The sequence below is a fragment of the Ctenopharyngodon idella genome, chromosome 6, assembly GCF_019924925.1.
Source record: "Ctenopharyngodon idella isolate HZGC_01 chromosome 6, HZGC01, whole genome shotgun sequence".
NCBI lineage: Eukaryota > Metazoa > Chordata > Actinopteri > Cypriniformes > Xenocyprididae > Ctenopharyngodon > Ctenopharyngodon idella.
Window position 1 is genome coordinate 12581489 of NC_067225.1, and position 17436 is coordinate 12598924.

At 39.9% G+C, this 17436-nt stretch overlaps 1 protein-coding gene across 1 annotated transcript in view; it reads left to right on the top strand.

Annotated features, from left to right (window-relative positions):
- Window positions 1–17436, top strand: part of LOC127513821 (voltage-dependent T-type calcium channel subunit alpha-1I-like) — an 81992-nt gene that overhangs the window by 20311 nt on the left and 44245 nt on the right. Inside the window, 3 exon segments of the mRNA XM_051895888.1 lie at window positions 14286–14398; window positions 15006–15139; window positions 17183–17280. Of these exon segments, the coding sequence (XP_051751848.1) occupies window positions 14286–14398; window positions 15006–15139; window positions 17183–17280 (345 nt within the window).

Below are 17436 nucleotides of genomic sequence, written 5' to 3' on the forward strand. Positions count from 1 at the left end.
AGAGTGTGTTGGCTGTCCAAATGTCGTTCCACCTTTCATTCTAGAGTTGTTGTGTTGATTATCTGAAGCATCATTTTGGCGAACAGCAGTGTGGGTCTCGGTCTTCCTCCAGTGATGTAGATGGATGTGTGAGTAGAAACCCGCTGTACTGTGTGCGTCACCAAGATGTGCTCAACAGCAGGAGTCGTGCTGATGTGACGCTGTAGAGACGCTGCAGACCTGTATTGATCATCTCCTGCTGTTCTTCAGACAGACATCAGTCAGACAAGATCAATGACCTGATCACTGTGATTGACACATGGATGATGTCACAATATGAGCATACTGGATGATCTTCAGTCTAGTGTGAGTTCAGAAGTCTTTAGAGTCTCTCTGATGCTTGACCTCTTCAGACATCAGTGTTTGTGTGCAGAGATGACATCATGCCCTCTCTCTCTCTCTCTCTCTCTCTCTCTCAGTGTGTCAGTGTCTCTCGTCCTCTTCTCTTCTGTCCTCTCGCATTTCTTCAGCTCCAGCAGTGAATAATGTCTCTAAATGTCAGGCGTCTTTTATAAAGATCAGAATGGCTCTGAAGAGGCGCTCAGGTGTTTGTCCGGCTGTCAGACGGTGTGTGTGTGTGTGTGTGTGTGAATGAATCTTATGATTACTGAGTCTCTCTGTTTGGGTGATTCAAGTGTCTGCATTTGCTGGAATCACATGTGTCAGTTGAACTCAGACGCTCAGGTTAGTCTAGTTTGGAAACTGATGATGATAATCAGTGGAAGAATTAATTCAAATAATATTGTGACAGTCTCCTTTAACTCTTTCCCCTTCATTGGCGAGTTTTTCCTGCAATCCATGTTTTCACTGTTATACAGTAGAGGGCGCTATTATGCATCTTCTGAAAGAGTACTGAATCTCCTGATCAAAACACAGGCGAAGAAGAAGCAGAAACAAGCGACAGAATCATTGCTGACGCACATGTGAAATAACACGATCATCAAACATTAAACAGCATATACTGAATGAAATGTTGAATCATGAAGAGGAAACGACTGTGAAGCTTTGAGGTGTTGATGGACTTTGATCTGCTCCATCTGTGTTTTGATCATCGCTCTGAATCCTATCCGGACAGTCTTTGACAAAAACACGATTTTTCTCAGGTTTTTGTTCAAAATGTTGCCGCTTTATGAAACTTACCCACATTCAAGTGTTGATAAAAAACAATGCATGAGGCTAGTTTTATTGTATGATCAGATATTCATACAATCAAATATTCTGAGAGGCATGAAAAGTGTTGTGAAAATGATCAAAATGCTGGCGGTGGCTGGCGACTGAGGAAAGAGTTAATGGTAAACTTGGTCAACCTAGATCTTCCTCAGATATGACATTTGTTTAACTTTTGTACTTTTGTGGTTTATGGTTAGTTTTGTGTGTTCTTGTTTTTGACTGATCAGTCATGGTTGTTCACTAGCAGAACTCGTGAGAACAGTATTTGTCAAAGCATTGTGGAGTTTGCTTTTACATTTCAGACAGAAACACGGTGAAGCTTGTGCGTGTGTGTGAGAGAGAGTGTGTGTGCATATGTGCGTGTGTGTGTGTGTGTGTGTGTGTGTAGCTGGAGGTTTATTGAGGTCTGTTGAGATGCTGATCATCTAGATATTGTGTGATATTCACGTAATGTTTGTTGTCGTTCTCAGAGGTGAAGGTGATCAGTGATCAGTGTTTGTTGGGTTAGTAAATGTCATGTTAACAGCGTCTCTGTGATTCATGAGATGAGAAGTAATTAACATCTGACTTCAGCTTCACCACTGAAACACAACACACACAACAAACAAACAAACAAACACTCAGTGGATCAGTGTTTGTTGTTCAGTGAGTGTCTCTCAGTGTCTTTTTCTCATGTTTATGGAGAATATTCAAATCAGAGTCTCATTCTGTCTTACACATGAACAATAGACCAGTGAAGAGTCATCATTATCCACTGATCATCAGCGCTGAATGTCTGTCATCAGAGACACACACACACACAGATACGGCGGTCTGTGCTGAATCATTTGCAGTTTAATATCCAGTCGATGTTAGGGTTAACCTCAGCACTCAGAACACCCTCGAAAATGCATAGCAACACCTCGATCATTGTGGCAACATGTTTTGCTCACATAATAATACTGATATTGTGAAATACACTTGGATAATGTTGAGCCTCTGAGATCTCAGTGATGGATCCAGACACGTCTGTAAGGGTGTAGCTGTGTAGAATTGTTCTTCATCTCATCAGAGCTCCAGGGATTCACTGGGTTTATCAGAGAACGGCCTGATCTGCTGCGCTCTGGAAGATCTGCTCTAGATGAACTTCAGATAGTTTGTTCAGACTCTCTATAAGTCAGTCGTTGGTAGTGAAACACTGTCGCTTCATCTGAAATCGAATACTTCTCTACTATATAGTACGCGAAATAGTATGTCCGAATTCATAGTATTGGAAAAACAGTAGGTGAAAAGTACTTACTATCTCCGGCGAGATTCTGAAGTGTGCATACGATGGACACTTTACTTTCCCATGAGGCCACGGGAGAGGATTTGTGAATGGAGTTGAGGGGACGTGATTGACGCTGGTGGGTCATGTGACAGTAACAACATGGCGCATATAGTACGTCTGGATTTCATTCACACTACACGCATTCGTACTATATAGAACATACTTTTTCAATGGTCGTGAAGTAAATTTAAATCCAAATGTAGTACCTACTCAGACAGTACACGATTTCGGACGCAGCTTGAGTGTTTGGGCGACCAGGCATGTCAACTTCTGACTCAACCAATCGTGTGAGTTTGGGGGCGTGACCATCTGCCTATGACTAATGACAGACAGGGGAGTGTTCAGGAAACTTGTTTGAAAACAGTCATTATTTTCTTAAAGAGGCCATATTATGCCTTTTTCAAAGTCTTGATGTTGTTTTTGGGCTCTACTAGAACAGGTTTTCCTGCTTGAATGTTGATTATTTTCCTCATATTCTCCATTGTTCAGCTCCTCTCTTCCCAGTCTGTCAGTAACGCTCTGTTTAGTTCCTGTCTCTATGAAGCCCCTCCTTCTGAAAAGCACAATGTGCTCTGATTGGTCGGCTGGAGCAGTGTGTTGTGATTGGTGTTTGGGAAATGTCCCGCCCCTTACCATAACCGCCAGTTTCAACACACTACTAACTAACTCAACCAGGCCCCGCCCCTTTATTCTGCGTATGAATTATTTAAATGAGGGATATTGTGAAGAAAACTCAAAATGGAGGCATTTCAGAGAGTTCAGAAACACTGACACTGATATAGAGAAGAACTGGAACTTTACAGAGCTTTTTTATGCTCAAACAGCAACATTACACACTAAAGAAAGATGAAGATGGACAAAAGCAGAATAGATCCTCTTTAATTCCATGTGATGCAGAAATGACACACTTCAGCTTCATGTTTTGTTTAGACTCCTGTATGTTTGAGCTCCTCCATCTGTGGCTCATCCATCATTAACAGCCTCATGTTCTCTCGACTCGGTTCGCTTTATTTTCTTTTCCAATTTCTTTGTTCTATTTTTTCTCGTTGCTTTCAATTACGACCCACAGCAGCTGTTATTGCCATGGAGATTGAGAGACCACACACACACACACACACACACACACACACACACACACAGCAGTGACTCAACTTTAATCAGTGTGTGTGTAGGTTAGTTCTTTGAATGTTTAATCTGAAGTTGTTAACAGTCGTCAGTGTTTCAGGATTTTCATTGTGTTATTCTACATCACTGAAGAAGGTAATTATTCTCGAAAAATTGTTACATTAGAACACATTCAATTGATATTTGTGTTTTTGAAGGGATCTTTTCAAGCATCATAAATCAAAACAGTAATATTTTGGAGATAAAAGTAGAAAAGTCATTCTGTATTCCTCATGTTTAAGTCTCAGTTTGGCCTTCAGGTCTCTCTCACGCTGCTTACTTTGTCTTTAATGCGGTTATTCGTCAGTTTTAGTGGCGTCCCGTCGCTTGCCTGCTGTCGGAGGGGCTCGTAGAGTGTGTTTTTATGTTTAAATGTGAAAGATTAAGGGCTGGATTCATCTGTTTCACTGAGACGTCCAACAGACAGCAGCAGAAATCAAAGGGAAACGACTCACCTGCACAGAAACACACGCTGAATGAGAGCGATGAGAGAGATCTGAGCGTCAGAACGAACGCCGGTGCTGACATTCAAAGAGCTGACAGATAACACCAGCGCAACACCGCAAAAAGACTAATTAACAATACAAATCCCTTTACTGGGACTATTTATAATGCAATTAACCCACAACACACACACACACACACACACACACTTTAGCAGTGTACATTCTGCCACACTATGAAGTAACAAGTGATCATTGATCAAACAAGTGGAAATTCAAAAGAGAAACTTCAGTGTGCAGATGGAAAACAAACTACATATTGTTTATTGAATGAGAGTACAGTATGTTATCACACTGATAAACTGTCAGATGTAGTGTGTGATCTAGATTCATGTACTGTGTGTGATCTGGATGACGGTATTTATTTGATTCATTAATATCACAGTTGATGTCGTCTTTTTTATCCTTCATTATATGATCTGACTGCTAAAAGTAAAGACATGCAGTTGGATTAAAAATGCAAAATTGGTAATTAAGTTGGCTTGAGAAATCCAACTTACTGAAATGCTAATAAACTTCCTAAATCAAATTTTCCTAAAACTAAATCATGCTAAATCATCAGGTTGCATGTATAATTGTTACTTTGACTTTTAGCTACGTATAGTTCAGTATATAATACTTCATTCATTCATTCATTCATTAATAAGATAACATAAGATATCCATTCAAATTTCATTTTGGAACTATTTTTCAACCATGACGGGACATGTCAGAGGGATGTCTTTTCAACGGTCATTAAACGTCCAAATGTTTGCTGGGATGCTAGCAAGATATTAAATCACACTACCAATGTGTTAAATCATGCTAGAAACAAGCTAGCAACGGCTCAATCATGTTAACAACATGTTTTCAATGTGCTAATCAAGCTTTCTGGCCAGGCTTTCTCAAGCCAACTTAAAGTTTGTTTCGACAAACTTTTTAATCTAGTTTTTATTTTACAGCACCTTTTAAACTCTTCAAATCTCACCACAAGAGAAGGTGATTTAAAATGGTCAAATGATGCTGATGTTGTGATTAATGAACCCTAACTAATGTGATTTATAATTGAATTTCCTTGCATATTGTTAAATTAGTATATATTATTAAATACATAATTTAAATTACAACTACTACCATTCAAAAGTTGATTAAGTGAGCTTAGGCTTGATTAAAGTGAAGTATTTGTGAAGTATTATTACCATTTTTTTGTGATACGTTTTATTTTTCAGGATATTTTGATGAATAGAAAGTTCAAAAGAACAGCATTTATTTGAAATTGAATCTTTTGTAACATTATAAATGTCTTTAATGTCACTTTTGATCAATTTAATGTGTCCTTGGTGAATAAAAGTATTAATTGCTTAAAAGACTTGCAGTAAAAAAACAGCAGTATGATAGTGTTCATTTGAATAAAAATGCCACATTTTATTTGTGTAGCACCTTTCAGATCTTCCACTGCAGAATCACAGACGATGCTCAGTTCAGTTTGAAGTGTGTCAGTGTCGAGGTGTGATGGGAGTTTCCCTCCGTCACACACATTAGTTTTATTTCATTTGTGTTCTTTCTGCATCTCAAACAGTCTCTCCGAGGAGTGCGACACCCTTGTCTCCTGCTCTTTTTTTTCTGTTGCCACAGCAACAGGACGGGTTCTGTGTTGAGGAATGCTCGCGGGGTTCTGTTGCCGTCGGCAGCGGGAGAGAAAAGCCCATTTAACTGCCGAGCATCAGGGAGCCGGTGCAGAAATGATTTACCGATGCACATTATTATTGTTTTAAATTCATGTTCCTGGTAATCTTGAATCAGAATATCTTCTCCTCCCTCTTGCAGCATCTCTTCTCTGATGATGAGGGCGGGGCAACCTGTCACTCACACGAGATCCACCAATAGCAAACCACAATCATCCAATCAATTCCACACAGACAAAATCAAGCCCCGCCCTACATTTGTTCTGGTTCCAGAAGTGTTTCACTTGTATATACGACACAAAAGAAAAGATGAGTGCAACTATTAGAAACAATCCAAACCAGAGCAAGGCTTTGGTTTGAGGCTTTAAATCTTTTGGTTCTGATGTCCGTCAACACAGAAAATAACTTGTCTTGTCCATTAGTTGTCTTTACAGTAATACAGTGAAAATAGAACAGCAGTCCCATATCATTTAATATATTGCTTTAACAGAAGTCCTGGCTTCAGGTTTCTGTTTTTCATTCCTCTGGGTTTTTTCTGTGGTGTCGGAGGCGCTGAACCTTCATGTTCCTCACGGGTCGATCTCAGCTCGCGTCTCATGCCATTGTTCATTTTCAGAGAGTGTTTGAGTAACGACACTGTCATTCATCATATCGCTCCAGTCCTTCATCCACTGGTAAAGGTCACATTATAAGGTTCCTCACTAGTGGTCAAGACGATGAGTGTATGACTGTGTTTGTTTTGGAGTCAGAATCACATGACGCTGCTGTCGGAGGGTTTCTGCTGATACTTCTTACTAAAGCTAAGAATTAAGAAGATTAAGATTTCTGTTTTCAGTACTATTTACTCAAGTTTATTGGAAGTTTTTGTGTTGTGTATTTTCAGTCTTTTACAGTTAAAATTACAATCTTTTTTTTTTTTTTTTTTACAATGTAGTGATTTTCACCTTATTTTATTCAGAAAACATCTCGGGTTACAAATGTAACCATGGTTCCCTGAGAAGGGGAACGAGACACTGCATCCTAGGACGCTAATGGGGAATGCCTAGGATGCAGTGTCTTGTTCCCCTTCTTCCGGTGTCTGAAGCATGTGTCATAACATGCCAATGACATTTCCCTAAGTGTGGTTCTGCCAAGGAGGCTCATAGAGAGCCCTGAGGCCTGGTGTAGCAACCCTAACTTAGCTCTAGGAATGGAATGGAGGTCTTAGCAAGATGACTCTCTAAAGCAAGAGGAAGCATAACAACGTGGTACGCTAAGGACTGCTTACCAAAGAGGCTCATAAAAGAGCCTGACAACTAGATACTGCTTTTCAAGCGGAGCTCTGCGGAGCGAAGGCCTCAGCAGGATGACTCTCTAGAGCGAGAGGAGGCCGGCGACAGCCCATGACGTCACTACCGGTGTGACCAGAGAACAAGTAGGCTGCCTGTAGTACACATCATCCGCTTCTTGTCTAAAGGAGACGTGGGCAGGCAAGCCTGAAGCATGGCAACGGGATGCAGTATCTCGTTCCCATTCTCAGGGAACCATGGTTACATTTGTAAACCTAGACGTTCCCTTTTGAATGGGAACTCACACTGCATCCTAGGATGCTAATGGTGAACAAATGCCCACTCCACCATGCTGAAGGAATGAGTGCTGTGACATAAGGCAATGACATCAATGGACTAAACCAAAGCCAAGTTCCCCTGTCCTAGCTGTATGCACCAGCAGTAGTCATACACTCTATTCCCTATGGCCAGAAACCCTGGTTACAAAGGGCAGCCTGGTATATAATACCTTCAAGGGAATATGGTCAAGGATAAAACATCCTGCCAGACACTGCAGGGGACACAGCCCTATTAAATAGAGGTCTCACGAAAGGAGACATAGCAACACTCAAGGGGGGCTCTAAGAACGGAGGCCTCAGCAGAAAGACTCTCTGAAGCGAGAGGAGGCCTAGCTACATTGTACGCTAAGGATTGCTTAACCAGGTGGCTAAGAGAAGCCTTACACCCGATACTGCCATCCAAGCGGAACCCTTGGGGTGGAGGCTTCAGCAGGAAGACTCTCTAAATCGAGAAGAAACCTAACAACGCCACCTTGAGGACAGTCAACCAGGGAGGCTCCAAAAGAGAGCCTACTACCCAATCTACTGCCTCTACAGAGCTCTCAGAGTGGAGGTTTCAGCATAGTGACCCTCTATAGCAAGAGAAAGCTTAGTTACACTCTAGGCTAAAAGACCATCTCACCAAGGAGGCTCAAAGAGAGCCATACCAGTTGGACAGGTTATCTTATGCGGAGCTCTGGGGAGTGGAGGTCTCAGCATGAAGACACTCTAAATCGAGAGGAAACCTCACATTGCTTCCCTAAGTGTGGTTCCGCCAAGGAGGCTCATAGAGAGCCATACAACCTGGTGTAGCCACCCTAACTGAGCTCTAGGAATGGAGGTCTCAGCAAGACGACTCTCTAAAGTGAGAGAAGGCCTAACTGTGTTCTACACCAAGGACTGCTTACCAAGGAGGCTCATAAAAGAGCCTGACAACTCAATACTGCAATCCAGGGAAAGCTCTGGAGGTGGAGGCCTCAGCTGGACAACTCTCTAAAGCGAGCGGAGACCTTGCAATGTTCAACCTTGAAGGCAGTTAACGAGGGAGGCTCAAAAAGAGCCTACAACCCAGTCCACTGCCTCCACTGAGCTCTCAGAGAGGATGCTTCAGCATAATGAACCTCTATAGTGAGAGAAAGCCTGGATATGCTCTACGATAAAAGACCATCTCACCAAAGAGGCTCAAAGAGAACCAACCCTTGAGGTCTCAGCATGAAGACTCTCTAAATCGAGAGGAAACCTCACAACGCTTCCCTAAGTGTGGTTCTGCCAAGGAGGCTCATAGAGAGCCATGAGACCCGGTGTAGCCACCCTAACTGAGCTCTAGGAATGGAGGTCTCAGCAAGATGACTCTCTAAAGCGAGAGGAAGCCTAACAACGCGTTACACTAAGGACTGCTTACCAAGGAGGCTCATAAAAGAGCCTGACAACTCAATACTGCTATTCAAGCGGAGCTCTGCGCAGCGAAGGCCTCAGCAGGATGACTCTCTAGAGCGAGAGGAGGCCTAACAATGCTCCACTTTGAAGACAGTTCCATCAAGGAGGCTCACAGAGAAACATACCACTCGATGTCACTGTCTAACGTGGAATGATGCTGAAGTCAGAGCAAGCTCATTACAGGGAGCGGAAGACCTTGCCTATAACCAGGAAGGTTCTACTCTATGCTCATCCTAAATGATCAATAGGAGCTACCAGCTAAGGCTAACTACAACAATTGTAAAAGCTGTAATATGATTCTAGGCTCCAGCACTTCAGAGGTGCAATTCAACAGGAGGGGTTCGCCCAAGTTGAACATACCACTTCCTGTTGGAGCCCTTGGTCGGCAGACCACAGGAAAGTATAAGGCAAAAATGCTAGCCGCGCCATTATAAATGCTCAACTGAGACTCCAGAACTTATACTCAACCACAAAAACATTGCCATTAAGGAGAGCCAGCTAAGTGCTAGCTGCGACCACTCAGAAACAAATGTCTTCATAGGATCTCAAAAGCCCAGACACTCCCGAAGGTGCCTTATGACAAAGAAGGGTTCGTAAAATGGGGTGAAGGACCCACCTCCTTTTGAGTTCTTGAGATCGAAAGAGCTCATCCCAGGGACTGGAAGACCCTGCTTCAAGACCTGACTTGCTCCTCAGTCAAACCTGAGGAAATATGGGCTCTCCAGACTCCAAAACTCACAAAGGTGCCTACAACTAGGAAGGGTTCGCAACTAGGGTGAAAACCGCTTCCTGTCAGGTACTTGTCTCTTTCAGTCAGTCTCGCGAATGCATCACAAAGTGTGTCTCACAATGCATGCATTCCCTGGAGAGCTGAACGCACATGGTGCTTACCCAAACACATAACACACAGTTTGTGTGTCCTCGTGTCGTCTCTGATATGGAGGCACGTACTTCCTGAAACGCTTGACTGAGTGATCGCCATGTCTACATATACAAAAATAAACAGATCCTGAAGACAAGAAAGAGAATGACGTGTACTACAAGTGGCCTATTTATACTCTGATCGCACTGGTAGTGACGTCATGGGCTGTCGCTGGCCAATGTCATTGTTGTGTTTTGACACGTGCTTCAGACACCGGCATGCCAGAGGCATTCCCCATTAGTGTCCTAGGACACAGTGCGAGTTCCCTGCTGTTCACTGTTAGTAATTTGACATAGTATTTTAATAAACTCATAATGTTTCAGCATTCATCAGACAGTAATAACTACTGATAAAGTTCAAGTTTATTCCTCTAGAGTACTGCACCTTTTCTCAAAGCATTTTCGGTCCTCTTTAGTTGGTTGAATGACCAACTTTATCTTTTTTAATAAACGCATTATTCTCATTTGTATCTCTGACAGTTACACAGGAGTGAATGAGACTCATTTGTACGTTCATTTATGTTTCCTTGAGTGCTTGTGAAGCATCAGTCTCCTCGTTACTCCAGAAATGTTTTTCTTTCATTTAACGTGACACATCACAGCTGCCCCTATCTCGTAGCTCTCATTGTTGCTGTCATGTGTGCAATATGTGATCTATACTTTGGTTTGGTGAGATATAAGCGAAGTGAACGCTGAATGTTTCCAGCATCACACGAGTTTGTTTTGTTTTGTCTGCTGATGTTCTGCTGCCATCAACTTCTGGATTCTCAATTAACTTGATTTAAAAACTCTGCTGTTGCTGTGGAGATCAGAAAGTGTCGCCGTGGAAACAGTAACCCCCGGTTTCACAGACCAGGCTTAAGCTGGTCCTAGACTAAAATGCATGTTTGAGCTGTTTTAACTGAAAGCAGCTTGCACTGATATATCTCAAAGTATGTCATTGCCATTGTTTTGTTTTAAGATGAACACCAGTAATGTTTTTTCTTGAAAAGAAATGAAGGTTTTTGAGGAAAACATTCCAGGATTTTTCTCCATATAGTGGACTTCAGCAGTGCAAGATGAGGATTTGTGGTAAAAAGTATATAAATGTTTATATTTTTTTTTAGAAAATGGCCGATGGTTTCTCTAGATAAGACTCTTATTCCTCGTCTGGGATCATGTAGAGCTCTTTGAAGCTGCACTGAAACTGACATTTGGACCTTCAACCCGTTGAACCCCAGTGAAGTCCACTATATGGAGAAAAATCCTGGAATGTTTTCCTCAAAAACCTTCATTTCTTTTTGACTGAAGAAAGAAAGACATGAACATCTTGGATGACATGGGGGTGAGTAAATTATCAGGAAATTTTAATCCTGAAGTGAACTAATCTTTTAAGTCAAAATTAATGATTTAAAACTAAATCCATTAAACAATCTCATGATGGAACCCTTAAAAGGTTCTGAATAAAGGCTTTTCTTCTAAGAGTGTAGGTACTGAATAAATGTTCAAGATGTCCTCATCACAGATCTGCAGTTATAGTTTAGCTTACACATTTCCAGCATTATACACCAGTATGTGATATACTGTATGTCCTCCTGTCTAACTGCAGTGTCTCCGGCTCAAATGCTGCCATCTTCCTCTCACACTCCGTCTCAGGAAAGGCCTTCATTACTGTGGTGATTCATACTCTGTTGCAAGCGGTTCTGTTGGACCTGCATAAATACACCCTGCGGACGCAGATCCGTTTCACAAACAGGCTAGTGAACTGACCACAGATCAGTGTTTAATGACACCTGACGCTGGATTCACCCTCAGCACTCATGATGGGACAGAAACACTGCTGAATGTTTCATACGGTCATGATGAGAGTCTGTTTAATGTGCCTTCCTGGAGAGGTGTGTGTGTGTGTGTGTGTGTGTGTGTGTGTGTGTGTGTGTGTGTCCTCACACCTCAGCGTTCACTATAATGAGCCTGTGTCTGTGAAGCTGATGGGAGCTTTAACTGTTTACCGTCAGCATTAGTTTAAGTGAGCGTGTGAGACTGAGGAACAGTGTGATCTCTCAGATGGAGATTGTCCTCTATAGCAGGGCTCTTCAATCTGTTAGACACTGCAAATATGATCATCCTCGTGTGAGTTTCCCATTATAACATTTAAAATTCATATATCTTTTATATTTGCCTAATTTGCACTCTAAAAAACGCTGGGTTAAAAACAACCCAAGTTGGGTTGAAAATGGACAAACCCAGTGACTGGGTTGTTTTAACTCAGTGGTTGGGTTAAATGTTTGTCCAACCTGCTGGGTAGTTTTATTTAACTCAAATATTGTTTAAAAATTACTGTATTTCTTGCTTAAAATGAACCCAAAATAGGTTGGAAATAGACATTTATTAATGTTTAATAAATTAACATTTATTAACAAGTTTAATGAATAATTGTCACGAATGTGGCTCCCTCGCCTCCTCCTCCGCACCACCGGAGGGAGCCATCACCTGAATACTGACTGTTTCCCATTCGGACTACGTTTCCCATAGGCCCTCATTCCTGGGACTGATTGCGCACACACCTGCACCTCATCACACTCACACTATTTAAGCCACACACACACACATACACACCGTGAAGTCTTGATTTGCCCTGGTGATCATTACTGAGCGTTTTCTTGTGGACTGTTTCTCTGTTACCGTTGGATTGTTTATTCTCTGTGATTCTTTGCCGCCTGCCCTGATCTCTGCCTGTGACTTGACACCGTTTGTCTGCCGCCTGCCTCGACCATTGCCTGTCCCTGTTTATGTCTTTGCCCTTGCCCCTGTCTACTTTGGTGATTGTTCTAATAAAAGCTGCAAATGGATCCCCACTCTGCCGACCCTTCATTACAATAATAATTAAACAATAAACATGTATTAAATTGCTTATTAATAAATGTTCACCTTTTGATTATTATTGTTGCCTCTAGTAATTATGTGTCTGATTTTTTTAATTTCAACCTATTTTGGGTTCATTTTAAGTCAGCCATATAGTCATTTTTAAACAATAGTTGAGTTAAATAAAACTACCAAGCAGGTTGGGCAAACATTTAACCCAACCACTGGGTTAAAACAACCCAATCTCTGGGTTTGTCCATTTTCAACCCAACTTGGGTTGTTTTTAACCCAGCAGTTTTTAGAGTGTGTAGACTGAAAAATGTGTATTAAATATCTAAAATTAGTATCTATTAAGTTACTTTATTATACATTTTTGTACTCACTGTAGTCTTACTGTTAAATGTATTATTATTTTTTATTTATATATTTTAAATTTAATTTATTTAATATATTAATAATTTTGTTTATTTATTTATTTAAATCTAATTTATTTATTTTTTACTTAATTTTATTTATTTATTTAATTTATCATTGTTATTATAATTGTTTTTTTTTTTTTTTTTTTTTTTACAGTTTTTCTCTAGACATTCGCCTGATGATAGAATATTTTACTCTTAAAAACATGATTAAAATGTTTTTTTTTGTTGTTTTTTTTCTGTCGGTTGACAGTATTTTCTGATTTATGGACTGATAAAAAGCCAATCCAAAAACAAACAAACAAAAAAAAAACATCAGTATTTCAACAAAAATCAAACAAGAATTTTGAATGTTCCGATTTTTGCTCTGGAAATGTATGAAAATCAGTGCATATTAAATTAAATACCACCTCATTTACATAGTTAAACAAAATTTCTGAAAATTCGCAATACAATCTATCTATCTATCATTTACATATAATGTCTTGCAGTAAAAGAATCAAGAATCTCATTCTTCAGAAATGAGTAATTGAGTTTGTTGGTGTGTTTGACCTGCGGCCGATGATTGAGGTGAGTGTGTGTTACTATAGCAACAGAGGAGCTGCACTGCCCACCTGTGCCTTTACTAGTTACATTCACTGACATCTGTTTCAACATTTGATCATAATATTGTTCAGATCAGCTAAACATGATGATTCTGTCATTTACTCACCCTCACGTGGTTCCAAACCTGTGTGATGTTCATTCTTCTGTGAAACGGTAAAGGAGACGTTCAGCTGAATGATCACGCTGCTCTTTTACAGCATATGAACCGACGCTGTTGAGCTTCACTAATTAATTTAGTCAAAATTAGTCAAATGTTTGGGGTCTGTAAGATTTTTTAATGTTTGTAAAAGAGTCTCTTCTGCTCACCAAAGCTGCATTTATATGATCAAAAATACAGTAAAACAGTGAAATATTATTCCAGTGTAAATCAGCTGTTTTCTATGTGAATATATAGTAAAGTGTAATTTATTCCTGTGATCAAAGCTGAATTTTCAGCATCATTACTCCAGTCTTCAGTGTCACATGATCCTTCAGAAATCATTCTGATATGATGATTTGCTGCTCAAGAAACAACAACACTCTCTCTCTCTCTGTTGGTTCATTATGTTTCACTGAAGCTTCACTGAGATGTCTTCTGTCCGTCTGCGCTGTGATGTTGAACAGTAGTCGTGTAGCTCCTTAACTCGTGTACGTGGTTCGAGCGGGTCAGTATGATGGTGATCCTGCTGAACTGTGTGACGCTGGGAATGTACCAGCCCTGCGAGAACATCGACTGCTCCTCTGATCGCTGTCAGATCCTGCAGGTCAGTCTGAGGAACCGATTCTGCATTCAGACTCCAGCCTGTTAATGAGCGTTTGGTCCGTGTCTAATCGCTCATCTCCTGAGATTTCAGCCTGTTAAACACACACTTCAGGTCTTATATTCAAACACACACACACTCAGATGATTCGTCATCTGGAGACTCGTCATCAGAGCTTCAGGTTAATTAGCTGATCATTAAACTGCTGATGTCACTTGATTTAATTACACAGATGATTCTCCAGTCAGATTTATTTCTACAGCGCTTTATACAATACAGATTTTTAATAGTAATAAACAGGAAAATAACAGAATCAATGATGCAAAATTCATCAAAATGAGAATTCCAGCTATAAGCAGCTCTAAAAACACAACAGTGATTCAGTTCAGTTGATTCAGTTCAGTTTAGATGTTGCAAAGTTCATGTACAGAAGACAATGTCGTTCTTCACTTTGAATCAGTTGATTCAGTTCAGTTCAATAACTGCGTCAGTGTTGCAGTGTCAATCAGCTGTGAATCAGAAGAGAATAGAGTCATTGTTCAGTTCAAGTTTTAGTTCTCATCTGATAGTGTCTGTACAGTCATATAAATATGTTGTTTAACCTCATCAGGCCTTTGACGCCTTCATCTACATCTTCTTTGCGCTGGAGATGGTGGTGAAGATGGTGGCTCTGGGGATCTTCGGCCGGCGCTGTTATATGGGCGACACCTGGAACAGACTGGACTTCTTCATCGTGATGGCCGGGTGAGTTTCTCATGTTCTCATGTCCAGATGTGTGAGTTTGACTCCTGAGCTGATGAAGCTTCACAACTCAAAGCTTCTCAGTTCAGCTCAGGAGTGATTCATCATTCATGATATATATATATATATATATATGTATATATATTTTTTGTTTCTTTTTTGCATGGATATGTTTTAGTTTTACTTGCTGCCAAAAGTTGAGATAATTTTAATTTGGTCCATTCAAATACATTGGATCAAATCTATTAGATAAACACAGTAAACTAAGTTTAGTTTATTTAAATCAAAAAAGTTCTTTTTTGTAGAATAATGTTTATTTTATTTATTTATTTTTTGTGGTATCCTATAAAACTATGGAAGCTTGTTTTTATGGAAGTTTATTTACTTTATTTTTATACTGTTTTTATAAATGAGGAAGTTTTTTGGAGATTTTGTCATTTTTAGCTTTTAGCTTTACAGCAAACATAGAACGTTCTGTCAAGGTTCTCTCAAAGTTATGAACAAACGTTCTTCCAGTAACGTTAATAGAACGTTTGTTCAGTGTTATCTGGTCTTTAATAATGTTCTCAAAACGTTCGTGCAAAAACATTATTTATACAACATTCATGGAACGTTTTTCTTTTAAAACGTTTTAGTTGAACTTTTGTCTAACATTTTTTAAATGTTACTGCTTGTTTCAGAACGTTCAGAGAACATTCAAAAGTAACATTCCCATAATGTTTGAAGAATGATACAATGGAATGTTCCCTTAACGCTCACATAACCAAGAAAAAATGTTTTTAAAATGTTTTTAAAAAAAGAACGTCCTGAACATTCAGAAATAATGTTTTCATAACTTTCATACAAAACGACTTATCTTTGTTAGCTGGATTCTGGGTACAAATTTGTCACCAAAATATGATTAAGAAGCAACACAGTATCAGTCTGGTTCCTCTTTGGAAGCTTGTTTCCGCCATGAAACAAAAATAAAAAAAAGGTAATTGCGACTTTTTATCTCACAATTCTGACTTTTTTCTCAGAGTTGTGAGATATAAAGTCACAATTACCTATTTTATTTTTTTATTTAGTGGCGAAAACAAGCTTATATAAAACATATACACTACTGTTCAAAAGTATTAATAATTCATACTTTTATTCATCAAGGATGCATTAAATTGATCAAAAGTGACAGTAAAGACATTTATAATGTTACACAATTCTGTTCTTTTGAACTTTCTATTCATCAAAGAATCCTGAAGAATAAAATGTATGACAGTTTCCACAGAAATCTGAATCAGCAACATTAAGGAATGTTTGTTGATCATCAAATCATCATATTAGAATGATTTCTGAAGGATCATGTGACACTGAAGACTGGAGTAATGATGCTGAAAATTCAGCTTTGATCACAGGAATAAATTACACTTTACTATATATTCACATAGAAAACAGCTGATTTACACTGGAATAATATTTCAGTTTTTGAATCAAATAAATGCAGTCTTAGTGAGCAGAAGAGACTTATTTCAGAAACATTAAAAAATCTTACTGACCCCAAAGTTATGAACAGAATTTCATCTAGACTGAGTCATGATTTTAAAGTCTCTCATTTAAACCTACAGATGAGCAGCACACGGTCGGTCTGTGTGTGTTTTGCTCTGTTGTTCTGTGGTCACTGGGATGCATTGATGTATTTGCATTGAAGGTGTGCATGTGATCCGTTTATGTGTTCGAAGTGTCTTCTGTTACACTGAACGCAAGTGTTTTATTTGTGAGTCTACAGTATATAGACTCTCCGATCAGTCTGTGAATCAGTGTGTGCAAGCGGGACAGATGGAGATCTTTAACGAACGCCAGCTCTGTGTTTTCATGTACTGTATGTGAATATGTTGAGCTCAGATCAGATGCCAGAGATCATCACACCAGCTGTGTGTGTTTGAGGAGCTTCTGCTGGAGATTCAGACGCTCACGAACAAACGCCGCCGAAGAATCAATGTATAAAACACCATCTGTGCTGTGTTAGATGCTTGAAATGTGTGTTTTTAATGTGTGTGTTTGTGTGTTTAGGGTGGTGGAGTATTCTCTGGACCTGCAGAACATCAACCTGACGGCCATCCGGACGGTGAGAGTCCTGCGGCCGCTCAAAGCCATCAACAGAGTCCCCAGTGAGTCCTGAATCAAACATGAGTGATTCATCAGTGCTGAATCATACAGAGCAGCCTCTGATCAGATGATGAAACAGATCAAACCCTCCTGAGAAAACATTAGCTGATGAGGATTTAACAGGAGGACATGAAACACACTTCCATTATGAGGATTAG